This window comes from Microtus ochrogaster, chromosome 22 (assembly GCF_000317375.1).
Source record: "Microtus ochrogaster isolate Prairie Vole_2 chromosome 22, MicOch1.0, whole genome shotgun sequence".
NCBI classification, from domain to species: domain Eukaryota; kingdom Metazoa; phylum Chordata; class Mammalia; order Rodentia; family Cricetidae; genus Microtus; species Microtus ochrogaster.
The window spans coordinates 29,760,756-29,774,584 of record NC_022023.1 but is presented as its reverse complement, the minus strand read 5'-3'; the positions used below and the strand labels follow the sequence as shown (position 1 = coordinate 29,774,584).

General features: G+C 42.7%; 1 protein-coding gene across 2 annotated transcripts in view; it reads right to left on the bottom strand.

Moving 5' to 3' along the window:
• The window catches only part of LOC101996525 (E3 ubiquitin-protein ligase HERC2), a 160,101-nt gene that overhangs the window by 75,518 nt on the left and 70,754 nt on the right, over positions 1-13,829 (bottom strand). For both annotated transcript variants that reach the window (XM_005357814.3, XM_026784298.1), the window contains exons 35-42: positions 12,859-13,050; positions 8,138-8,325; positions 7,164-7,356; positions 4,782-4,964; positions 1,837-2,018; positions 1,289-1,436; positions 1,014-1,210; positions 468-698 (exon numbers count right to left, since the gene is read on the bottom strand). In XM_005357814.3, coding sequence (XP_005357871.1) covers positions 468-698; positions 1,014-1,210; positions 1,289-1,436; positions 1,837-2,018; positions 4,782-4,964; positions 7,164-7,356; positions 8,138-8,325; positions 12,859-13,050 — 1,514 coding nt within the window. The remainder of the gene's footprint in view (positions 1-467; positions 699-1,013; positions 1,211-1,288; positions 1,437-1,836; positions 2,019-4,781; positions 4,965-7,163; positions 7,357-8,137; positions 8,326-12,858; positions 13,051-13,829) is intronic.

Genomic DNA, 13,829 nt, shown 5'->3' with positions numbered 1-13,829 from the left:
GCACTTGGGTTACATAGAATTATATAACCTTCTCTACTGTCCTAAGGCATGGGCACTTGGGTTACAAAGAATTATATAAACCTTCTCTACTGTCCTAAGGCATGGCACTTGTGTTACAGCAGCTAGCTAAGCTATGGCATTCCCCATGATTAAAAAGCATTTTTCTAACTAAAGATTATTATCTTAAAAAATCATTTCTAGAAGCCAAATTATTGAATAAAAATACATTTTAGAAACTCCTATTTTAAATACTCAAAATTACCTTACAGAATGTCAATCTCTTTTTATGTCTAAAAGTCCCTGGCTGTATGCTCCCTGAGGCATACGAGCTAGCGCAGGAGGAAAGCTACATGAACTCCTGACTCACACAGATAGCTTCCTAGAAGACAACATAAAGTACAGGTTCTAACACTACACACCAGTTCCAGTACCACCCCAACACTCGAGAGCTCCGCCAAGCTACATACCGGTTTGAGCTGATTCAACGGGCAAACTCGGCACATGCGCATGTCACAGAACTGCACAGTGATTCTGCCCTTAGGGGTGATGCGAGTCACTGTGCCCTCTCCAAACTCATCGTGCATGACCTGGCCTCCCAGGCGCAGCCGGCCATCGATCCCTCCAATCACAGCCAGCACTGCCATGAGGCCCCCCACTTCCAGGTTCTCAGAGTCTGGGAAGTAGTCCTCCAGCAGGGCCTATAAGGGAGACAGAGAGTGTGAAGTGCAGCTAAACTCAAGTCCTTTATCTCATTCACTATGTATAAATTCACTTTAGGAAACAGAGCATCACTACATTGTCCCAGACTTGTGAGCTCAGGCTAACCTTCTGCCTCAACCTTTCAAGCAGTTGGGACTACAGGCATACACCATGCCTATCTGAATTGTTAATTTCTTTAATAGTTATTTCCATCAAAATGCCCTTAAGTAAAAACATGAAACAAAAACGCTTCGTGTTTAAAAAATAACTTGACTGCTAGGATCCCAGCATGCTGCTAGAAACCTGGAACACACCCTTTCTGGAGTCTTCCCAGAGCAGCTGTGTGTGACGGAGCAGAGCTGGGAGTTAATGTATTTGTTGATGAGGCCGTTCCACTGGGTGAGCGAGTGCAGAGTGCGGAGCAGCCCTACCACCTCCTCAGCCAGAGTGCTGCTGTGAGTGGCAGTCAAGGAAGCCTGCGGCCGCGCCCTCCGCTTCCTCAATGTGGATTCTGAAGCAGAGAGAAAACCAAGTTGCATTGCACAGCACTCACTAAAGAGGGGCACCAAGGACAGGCACCGCCACTCACCTCTAAGTAATGGGACATCAGAAGAACAAGTAGTGAGCAAGCTGCCCAGGAAGCCAAACAGCTTTTCCACCAGACACTTCATGTCCCGTGCCCTTTCTGTCTTGTCCCATGACGGAAGAACTGCTTGTAGTAAATGGACAGCTAAGATCTGCTCAAACACAACACAAAATGACATCAGACAGCTTTACCTTCTCTTTACTTTATCCCTTAATGAAATTAACCATCTGCAACTTTGACATTCATGATTTATCAGATGGTTAACAGGAAACTATCAAATTCAAAATGCATGATTTAAGTGAAACTGTTCTTTAAACTTAATTCCTGGCAACCGTGCTACTACTTCCATGGGCAGATGAGAGCAACTGAGAAAAGGCAAAGAAGCTTATTTAGCAACTGAAGGGACTGCAGTAATCAAGACCCTCGGCAGCCAAGGCCAGGAGATTCCTGTTGCACCTGTGGCTATTTTCTCCATGAAGAAGCATGGTTACCAGGTCTAGCTTCACTCAGGACTGCCGTCAGTGAGCTGGGTTTGGCTAGCAGCACATTACCTGCCTCTGCAGGGAGGCGGCAGTGAAGGGCGCATGCCCCTCCACAACCTTCATGAGCAGCGTGATCCACCTTGGGGAGCTGAGGGCCCCACAGGCCTGTGGGGTGAGTGCGATGCTCCGGACGAAGCCCAGTGTACACCAGCTCCGGTGCTGCTCCCTGCACACCAGTCTGTCTGGAAGAGCTGCCAGAGGAGACAGAGCACGCTTGAACCAAGAGTCAGAAATCAAGCATGAGCACAACCCTCACAGTTAAATTACCTACCAATTCATTTTGGGCAATAAGCTGCCTTACAAGGGGACTCAGACAGGAGTGGAGAAAGGCTTTAAGTTGGCTCAAAAAACATTTCATGGCATCATTTTAACCCTTTCAAATGCATGTGATCAGACTAGTTAACCTACTTACCCTGTTTCTACACTTCTAACAGCAGTAATTTACAGTGCACAACTATTATACTTTTTAATCTCATGTGCCTTAAATGTCCCCACAATTTTGACTGACATCATTAAATGCCCAATCCAAGTATACTTCATTTTTTTCTTATGTAGCCAGAACACATGATCTACTTCTCCAGTGATGGGATTAGAGGGACATTCTAATATGCCCATGAGAATGAGGTTTTCTACTCCTGACTTCCCAGTGTCTACTTTCTACTCTCTCTCAAGTTAGGATGTCAAGCCTATGGTCTGAGTTCCCATGGCAACAGCAGCGGCAGCAGCAGCAACTCAACTTCCCCCAGCCCATGCTGCCTTCCTGCCCTCCAAGCTCACTAAGGCCCATGTCTTAGCTAAGACACAAGCTCACATACTAACATTCACTAACTCATAAAATTTCTGAGACATATTCAAATATTGTCTGCCACGATCACTCACACATACTCACACAAGCTCTCACCTTTACTACTACTGCAATCACTAGTAGACTCACAATCATACATTGCATACAGAACCAAAGTAAACACTTTGCATACATCCCTCCTATTTACACAGAAGACATATGCTTAGACAATTACTCATACTAAAATACGCATACATATCCATTTGCGCTCATCTACCTATGCACATATATGTGCTCACTTTCTCCCTCTATCACCAACCAAGCCTCCTCCCAGTGACACACTCAAAAGTCTGACCTTTGCTCTCCTATGTACGTTCACAACAGAGACACTGACAGCATGCATGTGCTCAGCTAACACTCAACACCTGCTCCCATATTATCACAGCCATGTGTGCCCACGTTTACCACCCCCAGCCCACACCCACACACCCTCACTCTCACTGGCACGGACACTCGTGCATGCTCATTACCAATACTTGGTTTTGCACTCACAGTCAGGAACAGACACTCCCTCCGACCACTCTCACACACTTGCAACCACACAACTGGAACACACACAAGCACATTCCCACTACATCTGACACAGCTACTTGTCCACAGACGTTCCCATACATACATACTCACACAACCACACTGAAACACTCAAATACACATAACTTCATGCTTCCAACACAAGATCACTCATTCAGTGTGATTCTATTATTGGTTGCTAACCGATGACCTGGAATTAACTAAAACCAGAGATGCTAGCTACAGCTGGGAGGAATTTTTCTTGATGGGATTATTTGAAGTAGGAAGACACTTCGTAAATCAGGGCCACACCTTCTGGTGTGGAGCCTACATACAGGACATGGAAGGAGGAAGCCTGTTCTTTCCCGCTCCTTGCTCTCACTGAAGTTCTTGTCCTCACGGGCATTACAGCCTACTTCTTTGGGGTTCTGGCATACACTGAAGGCCAGTATAGACAGTCAGCCTTGTGGACCAAACAACTACTGGATGCTCGGTCTGTCTGTTGAAATAGCTGGACCACAGTCTGTAGGCCACTCTAATAACCCTGTTTTTACACTGATAGATTCATTCTGTCAGTTCCGTTTCTCTAGAGAATTCTGACTGACATGCTCAGTGATGGCAAACAAACTCTCACACCAGCATTTACTCACACAGAGCTAACACACACATGCACTCACTCACTCACTCATCAGAAATGTATCCAAACACATCTGTGTGCATTCACACGCACAAACATGCTAACAGCTACGCATGCTCCAAATTCCTTTGACAGTCATACACACTTTCAGGCACACAGAAACACCCACCCAAGTTCAAGTGATATTTGCCGTTTTTACATTGGTACTCAGTCAGAACACCAGCATTCGATCCTAGTTGAAAATAAGGTCTCTGAGGATTAATAGTAAAGACTGAGATAACATGCAGGAAGGGGCTGGGCCCAAAGCAAATAAAGATTTCCACCAGAGAAGGACATAAGTGGTGCAGAGTGCACAGAAGACAAGGAGACCAGCAGTGAAGTCTGCAGCACAAGATGTCCAAGAAAAGGCAAGGGGAAGGGGCAGGGCTCTGCTGAGAGCCTGCCGTGAGGATCCCTGGTCTCCAGAGCTCTAAGGGAGCAGCACTAGAGGCTGAGTAGTCCTCACACATACACCCCTCCCCCATCCCATGCCCGCCCTCATTCAGTGCTAGCCTTGACTCTAGCATCTCAAAAGGGGAAGACATAAATAAACTAGATGAGGTCCACTGGTATCCCTGTAAAGAGGAAATCTGAAGCACATGTACACAAACACACACATGCAGAGGAGAGTGTAAACAAGAAGACAAAGACTATGTTCACATGCCTACAAGTCAAGAACTGTCAAGCAAACCAGTATTAGAGAAGCCTGGAACATATTCTCTCTGGTAGCCTCAGAAGGAAGCAGCCCTAGTGAAATTTTCTGTTGTTTGCTACATCATATCTATAATGCTGAGGTCCAGCAGCCACAGGGGCCTTCCTACACAAATCCTCACACCCAGACTGGCCCACAGACACACAGGCATGAGAGGTTCACACACACGCATCCACACTGAGGCTCTGTGCTCATATTGATTCATGTCATACATAGCTTATCTGTTGTTCCGCTTTCCACTAACATTCTCAGCAGTCCACACAGAGTCTTGGTAGCCTCGCTCTGCATGACATCAGCGTGGACACCAACGGACAGACACAGAGTCTGCAGTAAGTTAATAATGCTGGTCAACATCATCGCTGTGGGGTGGATGTTCCTGTCTCCTTGTTCAGCTTCTGAAAAGGACGGTAGAAACAAGAAACAGCAGTCCTGAATAAAATCATCTGGGGATGTCATTTAAAGTATTTAATACCACACTCTGTTTTTCTTTACAAAAACTGAACAAATTTTAGAGTAGTTTTAGGTTCACAGAAAAATTAAGAAGATACAGAGATCTAACAAGCTTCTTTTTAATACTAGAAAATGAAACAGACCTTCATAAGAAAAAAAGAAACTTAAAATTTATTCTCTTTCTCCCTTCTTTTTTTTTTCCCCAAGAGACTCTCACAATATTACCCAGTCTATCTCAAGTCCCTGGGTCCAAGAGATTCTCCTGTCTAAGCCTCCTGCCACTGCAACTGGCTACCTGACCATTTTTGCTACCATCTTCCTCAAAGAAAATGAGATTTAGGAGGAGGAGGTGCAGGTGCAGAAAGAGTGTAGAAGCTAGAGAAAAACCTCCAGTGTCTTTTTTTCAGGTAACATCCGTTTTATTTGTAAAGACAGGGCTTTCACAGAAACTTGTGAATTGCTGATTAAGTTAACAAGTCTGGCCAATAGATCTACACCAACCAGTGTTGGGATTACAAGCATGCATGTTACCATGCCAACCTTTTGCTGGAGATAGAATTCAGGTCCTCATGTTTACATAAGAATAATCACTTTATGAAGTGAGCTATCTACCCTACCCTAGAAAATGAGATTTCAGAGTAACATTGTGTTTAAGCAACCTTACTATATAAGCAATAAAATGATTCCAAAGTTTTGTATCTTGAAAAAGAAAACTTATCACCAGGCAGTGGTGGTGCATGCCTCTAACCCCAGCACTTGGGAGGCAGAGGCAGGTGGATCTCTGTTAGTTCGAGGTCTACAGAGCAAGTTCCAGGACAGCCAAGGCTGTTACACAGAGAAGCCCTGTATCAAAAAATCAAAACCAAACAAACAAAAACGTCAAGTTATCAAATGTCTAGGAGCTACAACCGGAGCAAAGGCAAAGCAGCAGCATCCCCTGAGCAGCCACGTGCATGGCCAGTCAGTCCAGCTGTGGGACAAGGAGGCCACGGCTCTGTCACACAGCCACCTCTTCCCTGGCTCACTCCACAATGACAAATACTCCCATACAGCTGGGAAGAAGGGGCTACAAGTGGTCCAGAGCCACACACTATAGCTCAGATGCTCTGACAGTATAGCCAACACTCACCCAAGAGATAAGCACTTGTCATTTTAGACTAAATGCACGCTCTGAGCCCACTGCAGTTTATGGGACAGCTTCTCTCACATTCCACGCCAGGAGCTCTCTTCTTAGCACACCCTCCAACTATCAGGAATAGGGAGGAACTTAAAGGAAGCAGGTGGGGCCATGGTGTAGGAGGTTCTTCTGTTCATGTGTTGCTTTCATTGGTTAACGAATAAAGAAACTGCTTTGGGCCTGATAGGGCAGAACTTAGGTAGGCGGAGAAGATAGAACTGAATGCTGGGAAGAAGGGCAGAGTGAGAGAAGCCATGGATTCTCTGCTTGAGATGGACACCGGTTAGAATCTTGCCAGTAAGCCACAGCCATGTAGCAAAACACAGATTAATGGAGATGGGTTAAACTAATATGTAAGAGTTAGTCAATAAAAAGTTAGAGCTAATGGCCAAGCAGCGTTTAAATTAATACGGTTTCTGTGTGGTTATTTCAGGTGTAAGCTAGCCGGGTGGCTGAGACAAACAAGCGACCCGCTCTCCTTACAACAGGGGCATACCTTGAAGTTGGAGGAGGAAGAAACAAAGCGTCCTCAAACAAAATAAGTAAATAAATAGGTTTGTGTTGTTACTGTTTCAAGGTTCAGCAGGCAGAGATACCTGCCACCAGTGACCCCAACAAATTGTCCCCTAACTTATCACATACAAGTAAGACACACAAACACACATATAAAAACAAATAAAAAGACTTTAAGATCCAATTTAACAAGCATGCTGCACTCTATCTTCCACCCCACTCTGGAAGGGTGTCAGGAAGCACGAAATAAAGGTGAAGATGCGTCAGTTTGTCCAGGCTACTGGACCGAGCCCCTTTACCCATCTACACCAGAATCATGTGTAAGGGGCAACCAGAGCAATGTCTTCCAATGCATCCTGACCACTTCTAACTCTGCAGAGGGAAAGGATAGCCACCCAACACATGAACAATCTGCCAAGCTACCCTGACCTAAAGGGTTCTGTGAGTCACCCACCTGAGTCATCTTCTGTGTCTGAGTCCTCTGCAGAGGGTTGTGATGACACTGGCAACTCCACCAGCTTGAGGTCATACTTTCCTTCTTTACCCATCCTGTATGAGTTAGTGCTGCCCGTGTCCCACTGGACCCTGATCCAGCCATCCTCTCCCAGCTCACCAATTACACGGCCTAAGCCTGGCGGAGGCCCATCCTGAAACAGCAAAACCAAAGACCAGGTAAGAAAGTGACTGTCCTGTTCCGGACCCACCATGGTTCCTGTATTAATTCTATACAGAGATTTTCATTCAGCCTCCTCCTGACCCAAATATAACTAAAAAAATATATAGATTCTATCATTGTTTTTATTTTGTGTGGGGTGGGAAGGGAGGATTAAGACAGGGTTTCTCTGTGTAACTGCCCTGGCTGTCCTGGAACTCGCTCTGTAGACCAAGCTGGTCCTGAACACAGAGATTTGCCTGCCTCTTCCTCCCAAGTGCTGGAATTAAAGGCATGCACCACAACTGCCTGGCAATCATATCATTTTTAAATGCCATGAAATCACAAGCTCATGTTCCTTTATTAAAGAAAAGAATTCTGTCAACTAGGGGATTCTCTGAACAAAAGCATAGTGAGTGTCCCAGCAATCAAAGTGGCCTTTCCAATGACCTCAATCACTAGGCCCAAGAGCAATATTCTGTCAAGTATCCCAAGAGAGAAAGGTATTGACAGGGTGCCATTACCTGATCTCAGACAATTTAATTTCTAAGAATACGGAGACCAAACCCATGCTTAGCAGTGTGTCTGAGAAAATCTATGTGACATCACGGGAAGGAAAATATTGTCCTCATGTCTTTTGCCTCTATTTTATTGCTCAGAAATCAATAACTAAGTCCTCTATTTATCTTGTAAGTCCCGAGTTCAGATAGCCACCTATTCCAATGTCCACTGATTGGTGTTAGATGTGCTAAGATGTTAATGAAAGGTCTGAGTACCTGGTCACCCCACTTCCAGTCCACGCCTCTCATGACCCTGGTTCCAATCTTCATCATAGCAGCCAGTTCTGGCCCTGAAACAGGGAGCTGAACAGGAGCGGTTTCCTTCCTTGTTTCCTCCAACACTGTAGCAGAGGCTCCCCGGGCAGAAGCACTCATGTCCTCCTCAACACTGTCACAAGTAGGACCTGTCAGAATGCCGAACAACAGCTGAGCCTGTAATTAGTCACAATGTCCTATTTTTACTATTTTTAAAAATTGCATTCATGTGTAAGTTGCATGTCTGAGCGTGGGTTTGCACATGTGGGTACAGTGGCAGCAGTGTCCTAGAGCTGGAGGTACAGGCAGTTGTAGACCAGCAAACTCGGGTTCTCAGCATCAGGGGGGAAGTACTCCTTCAACAGCAGAGCCATCTTCCCAGCGTCCAATGTGCTATGTTTTTACAGACACATCAAAAAATGTGGTGACATCATATAATCCTAGCACTAAAGAGGATCATGAGCTCAAAGCAGACTGTTCTACACAGAAGGATCCTGACACACAGAGACACACATGATAGACAGACAGACACACATACACACACACACACACACACCACAAAGATCAAGAAGAACTGATCAGCACTAAGTTTAAAGAACTTATACTGGAGTCTCACCCCCAACCCTGCAGGAAACCATCTGCAAGTGTCTTCCCTCCCTCTCCATTCCCTGGGAACTCTGCAGACGCTGGCAGGACCCAGCCTTTCTCACCCAGCCTCATCCTTTGTGTCAGCCTCCAATACCCAAGGACACTCTCACCTGGAAACTCACTGGCCGCCACAGCCTGGGAACCCAGTTAGGTGATCTTAACTTTCCTCCCATGGCAAGTTCATCAGTCTCATCCCCAGCCTGTAGCAGACCACATGAAGGGGCCTGGTCATCCTTTCTAACTCTATTCTATGTCAAATCTCATGGTAGACCCAGCTTTTTTCCTTCTTGTGGACCCACTCAGTCCCCTTTTAGCTCATCTCCAGGCATTCATATCAGGCCCTAATACCAAGGAACAGATTCTACCCAGGACTCCCAATGGCCACACCTGGCAGCAACTCAAAAACCCAAAAGAAGGTAAAACTAAAATTTAAAAAATTTAGGAAGTCACACAAAAACCTCAGAGGTAAGCCTCACCAACAGAGTGGATGAAAGATAGAATCTCAGGCATTAAAAACAAGATAAAAGACATAAATACCCTGGCAAAAAGAAAAGGGAACGAAAAAAGTTAAATCCAAAATAATTCAGGCACAAAATATCTAGAAAATCTGGAACACTATGTAAAGACAAAATCTATGAATAAACGTAATAGAAAGAGAAGAAACTCGGATCAAAGGCAGAGAAAATATTTTCAACAAAATCACAGAAGAAACTTTTCCCAACCTAAAGACGGTGATCCCTATCAAGGTCTAATAAACATATAGAAAACCAAAGAGAATGGGCCAGAAAACAGACTGCCCTGACACATAATAACCAAAACACTAAACATATACAAAAAAGAAAGGACATTAAAAGCTGTAAGAGAAAAAGTCCAAGTAATATATAAAAACAGACCCAATAGAATAATATCTGACTTCTCAATGAAGACTAAAATCCAGAAGGGTCTGGATCAATGTTCCACAAACTTGTAAGAGACCACAGATGCAAAACCAAAATACTACACCTGGCAAAATTTTTAATCACACTAGACAAAGAAAGAAAAAAATTTCATGACAGAACTAAATTTAAGCAGGATCTATCTATAAATCCAGCTCTACAGAAGGTGCTAGAAAGAAAACTTCAATCTACGAGGTTTATCACACTCAAGGAAAGAGAAGGAATAAATAATCTCAGAGCAGCAAATCAAGAGTGGAGGAGCCCACGCCATGACAAGAAAATAACAGGAATCAGCAAACACTGCGCACTGATAACCCTCAACATCAATGGTCTCAGTTCACCAATAAAAACCATAAATTAATAAAAAGACAAACAAATAAAAAAGAGGATCCATCCTTCCACTGCTTTCAAAAACCACACCTTCCATCAAGGACAGACATCACCTCAGCATACAAGGATAGAAAAGAATGTTCCAAGCAAATGGACCCAGGAAGCAAGCAAACGGAGGTATTTAATATCTGACAAAGTACACTTCAAACGAAAATGAGTAAGAAGAACTAGGGAAGGACACGGCATACTTGTCAAAGAACAAATCCAAGAGAATCATTCCAAACATCTACGCACAAACACGAGGACACGAAGTTCACAAAGAAACATTGCTACGGCTAAGATCACATGCTGTCCTTCACCCAGTGAAGGCAGGTGATTTCAAAATTCAACTCTTGAAACAGATGGATCATCCATGCAAAAACTAAACAGAAAAATGCTGGAGCTAAATGATGGCATAAATAAATGGACCTAGGATATATTTACAGAATATTTTACCCAAAGACAAAAAAAGGAAAAAAAAAGTGCCTTTTTCTAAGAGCTCATGGAAATTTTTCCAAATCTACCACATACTTATATTTAAAGCAAGTCTTAAAAGATACAAGAAAATTAAAATAACACCCTGCACCCTACCTGACCATCAAGGATTAAAACTGGTTATCAACAACCACAAAAACTGCACAAAGCATACCAAGTCATGGAAACTGAACAACTCACTATTGAATGAAAAGTGGGTCAAAACAGAAATTAAAAAGAAAATTGAAAATTTTTTGGACTGGAATGAAAATGAAAATACACCATGCCCACATATACAGGAAACAAACTATCAGTCCTAAGAGGCAAGTTATAGTGCTAAGTGATACCCAGAAAGTTGAGGTCTCACATTAGCAGTGACTTACTGACATGCCTGAAAAGTGTAGAACAAAGTGAAGAAATAACACCCAAAAGTAGTGGATGGCAGGAACTAACCAAACTCCAGGCAGAAATCAATAAAATACTAACATAAAACAGTACCATCACCATCATCAACAACAAAAATACAAATGAATCAATGAAATGAGTTAATTCTTAATGAAAATCAGTAAGATTGATAAAAATTTAGCCAAATTAGTCAAAACATGTAAAGAGAAGATCCAAATTAATAAAATTAAGAGTTAAAAAGGGGGACATCACAACAGACAGAAGAAATCCAGAGAATCATAAGGACATAGTTTAAAAATCTATACTGTACCAAATAGGAAAATCTAAAAGAAATAAATATATTTCTTGGTATATACCACCTACCAAAGCTAAATCAAGAATACACAAGCAATTTAAACAGATTACAGTCGGTAGTGAAATAGAAACTATTATTAAAAGTCTCCCAAGCAATAAATAAATAAATAAATAAATAAAAGCCAGGCCCAGAGAAATTCAATGCAGACTTCTACAAGACTTTCAAAGAAAAATTAATGTCAATACTCCTCAAATTATTCCACAAAATAGAAACTGAAGGAACATTGCTAAATTCTTTTGACCAAGGCCATAATTACCCAGACACCTAAACGATCTAATGACCGGAAGAAGCAGAATTCCAAACTACTGTAAGAGCCAGAAGAACAGGAAGCATGCTTTGAGACTGCACCTCTTAGGAAACCCAGGAACCTGTCTAACCCTAGACAAGGAACCAAGGAATGCTGAGAGGGAGAGAAATCGTCTTCCCAGGGAAGAACCCACAATTCTTTTTCCCCCCACTCTTTTAAATCCTTCTCATTTAATTGTAACAGAGCTTGTGCACAAACTGAACACTGTAAGACCATCCCAGTCTTCCAGGACGAGTACCATTCACTCTTCCACCCCCAACAGTATGGCTCACTAGCGCTCATTACAGCTGAGAATACTTCCTTAGTAAACTGTTGGGTTTCTCTCATCTGCCATGTTCCTACACTGGTTTCCTGTTCCAGTATTAAACAACTTGGAAAGAACAAGGGGCGCCCTCCAAACTCCAGCATCCACCTGCAGAATTACTATGTGACCTCAGTGTTTTCTCCTTTTACCATCAAAAGAATCAGAGACAGTTATCCAAGAATTTATATACGAACATTCCTAGCAAAATCACTCACTAAAGTAAAATAATAAAATATCCCAACTGTCCATCAATGGATAAACAAAATGTCAAATACTCAAATAATAACATTTCAGCCATAAAAAAGAATGAAATACTGACTTACAGTAAAATACAAAGACAAAAGCCTACAAATTATGACAGCACTTACATGAAATCCTCAAAAACTGTAAATCCACTGAGACAGAAAGTCAACTTGTGGCTGCAAGGACAGGAACGTGGGAGAATCAAGTGTGATGGGTAAACAGGTTGCATTTGAGGTTATGAAAATGTTCTAAAATAACACAGTAGTGACAGCTGCTCCAAATGGTCACTAATGGGGACCCTTCACCTTTAACCCCAGCACTCCGGAGGCAGAATCAGGAGGATCTCTGAGAGTTTGAGGCCAGTGTGGCCTCTATGGAGAGTGCCAGGCGAGGCAAGGGTGTGTGTGTGTGTGTGTGTGTGTGTGTGTGTGTGTGTGTGTGTGTGTGTGTGTGTGTGTGTGTATAACACAACACGGTCAGAGAGAAAATAAAGAAAACAGACGTTGATGTCAGTAACACTGTTCAGTCACACTCAGCACAGTTAAAAGGCTAGCTTTTATGGGTAGATGTGTATGTGTGCTGTGTTAAAGAGAAAATGTAAGTCACGTTTTTCTAAAGGATCCAAGGTCAAAGCCAACCTACCGATCAGCCTCAGTGCCGTCTGTGTGAGGGCCAGTGTGCCTGAGTTGAGCAAGAGATCAAGGTTGTTTGCACCATGCTGCAGGGTGAGCATGCTGAGCATGACCAGAAGAAATCGAGCTTGTGGGATGGTCCCCAGACTTGGTCCTGCCAGGTTTTCATTGGTGATGGTTTGCAGGGGGACAGGCTGGATACCTAATGAGCATTAACATTCAGCTGAATTTCTCATTTATAGGCACAATGCAGTTGATTCACAACACAGTGGAGTTCGGTTATTATTTAGTTATTTATTTATGTAACTTCTTTTTTTTTACAGTGGGTTTCCCCATAGTTACGGCAGATCAATTTTATTTTGTGGTATTCTTATCATCTGCATACCACATACTGTGATCTTTGTCTTCAAGATAAAGTACAAAAGGGGAAAAGTTAAGTTAGTTTAGTGATAAGTTCTAGTACAATTTTCACCATTATTGTCAAACTAAACTCTGTAATAATGCCAGTATTTAAGGGAGGAAGCTAAGCTTTTCCTGATTATACTGCTTCAAAAATTCAGAGATTCTGAAAGGGTTTCCAACAGTATCAGCACAGAAACTATTTAGAGCTAGGAGTACTGGTGCACACCTTTAATCACAGTGCTCTGGAAACAGATGCAGATAGACCTCTGTGAGTTGGAAACCTACCTGGTTTAAAGTTTGAGTTCCAGAACAGCAAAGCATACATAGTAAGACCCTGTCTCAAAAAAGAAATGAAACACCAAAAAATTCCAAACAAATACCAATTTAAAAGTTTGGGGACAAAATAAAAAAAGTTTGGGGATAAGAACGCCAAAGTGTGGCACTGCATACTACACAATAAAACCCTAAGGTTAATTTATGTGTGTGTGTGTACTAATATACATTAATATAAATATATTACATAAATATATATATATATATTTAGCACTGAGCAAGGTGGTGCACACCTTTAATTATATA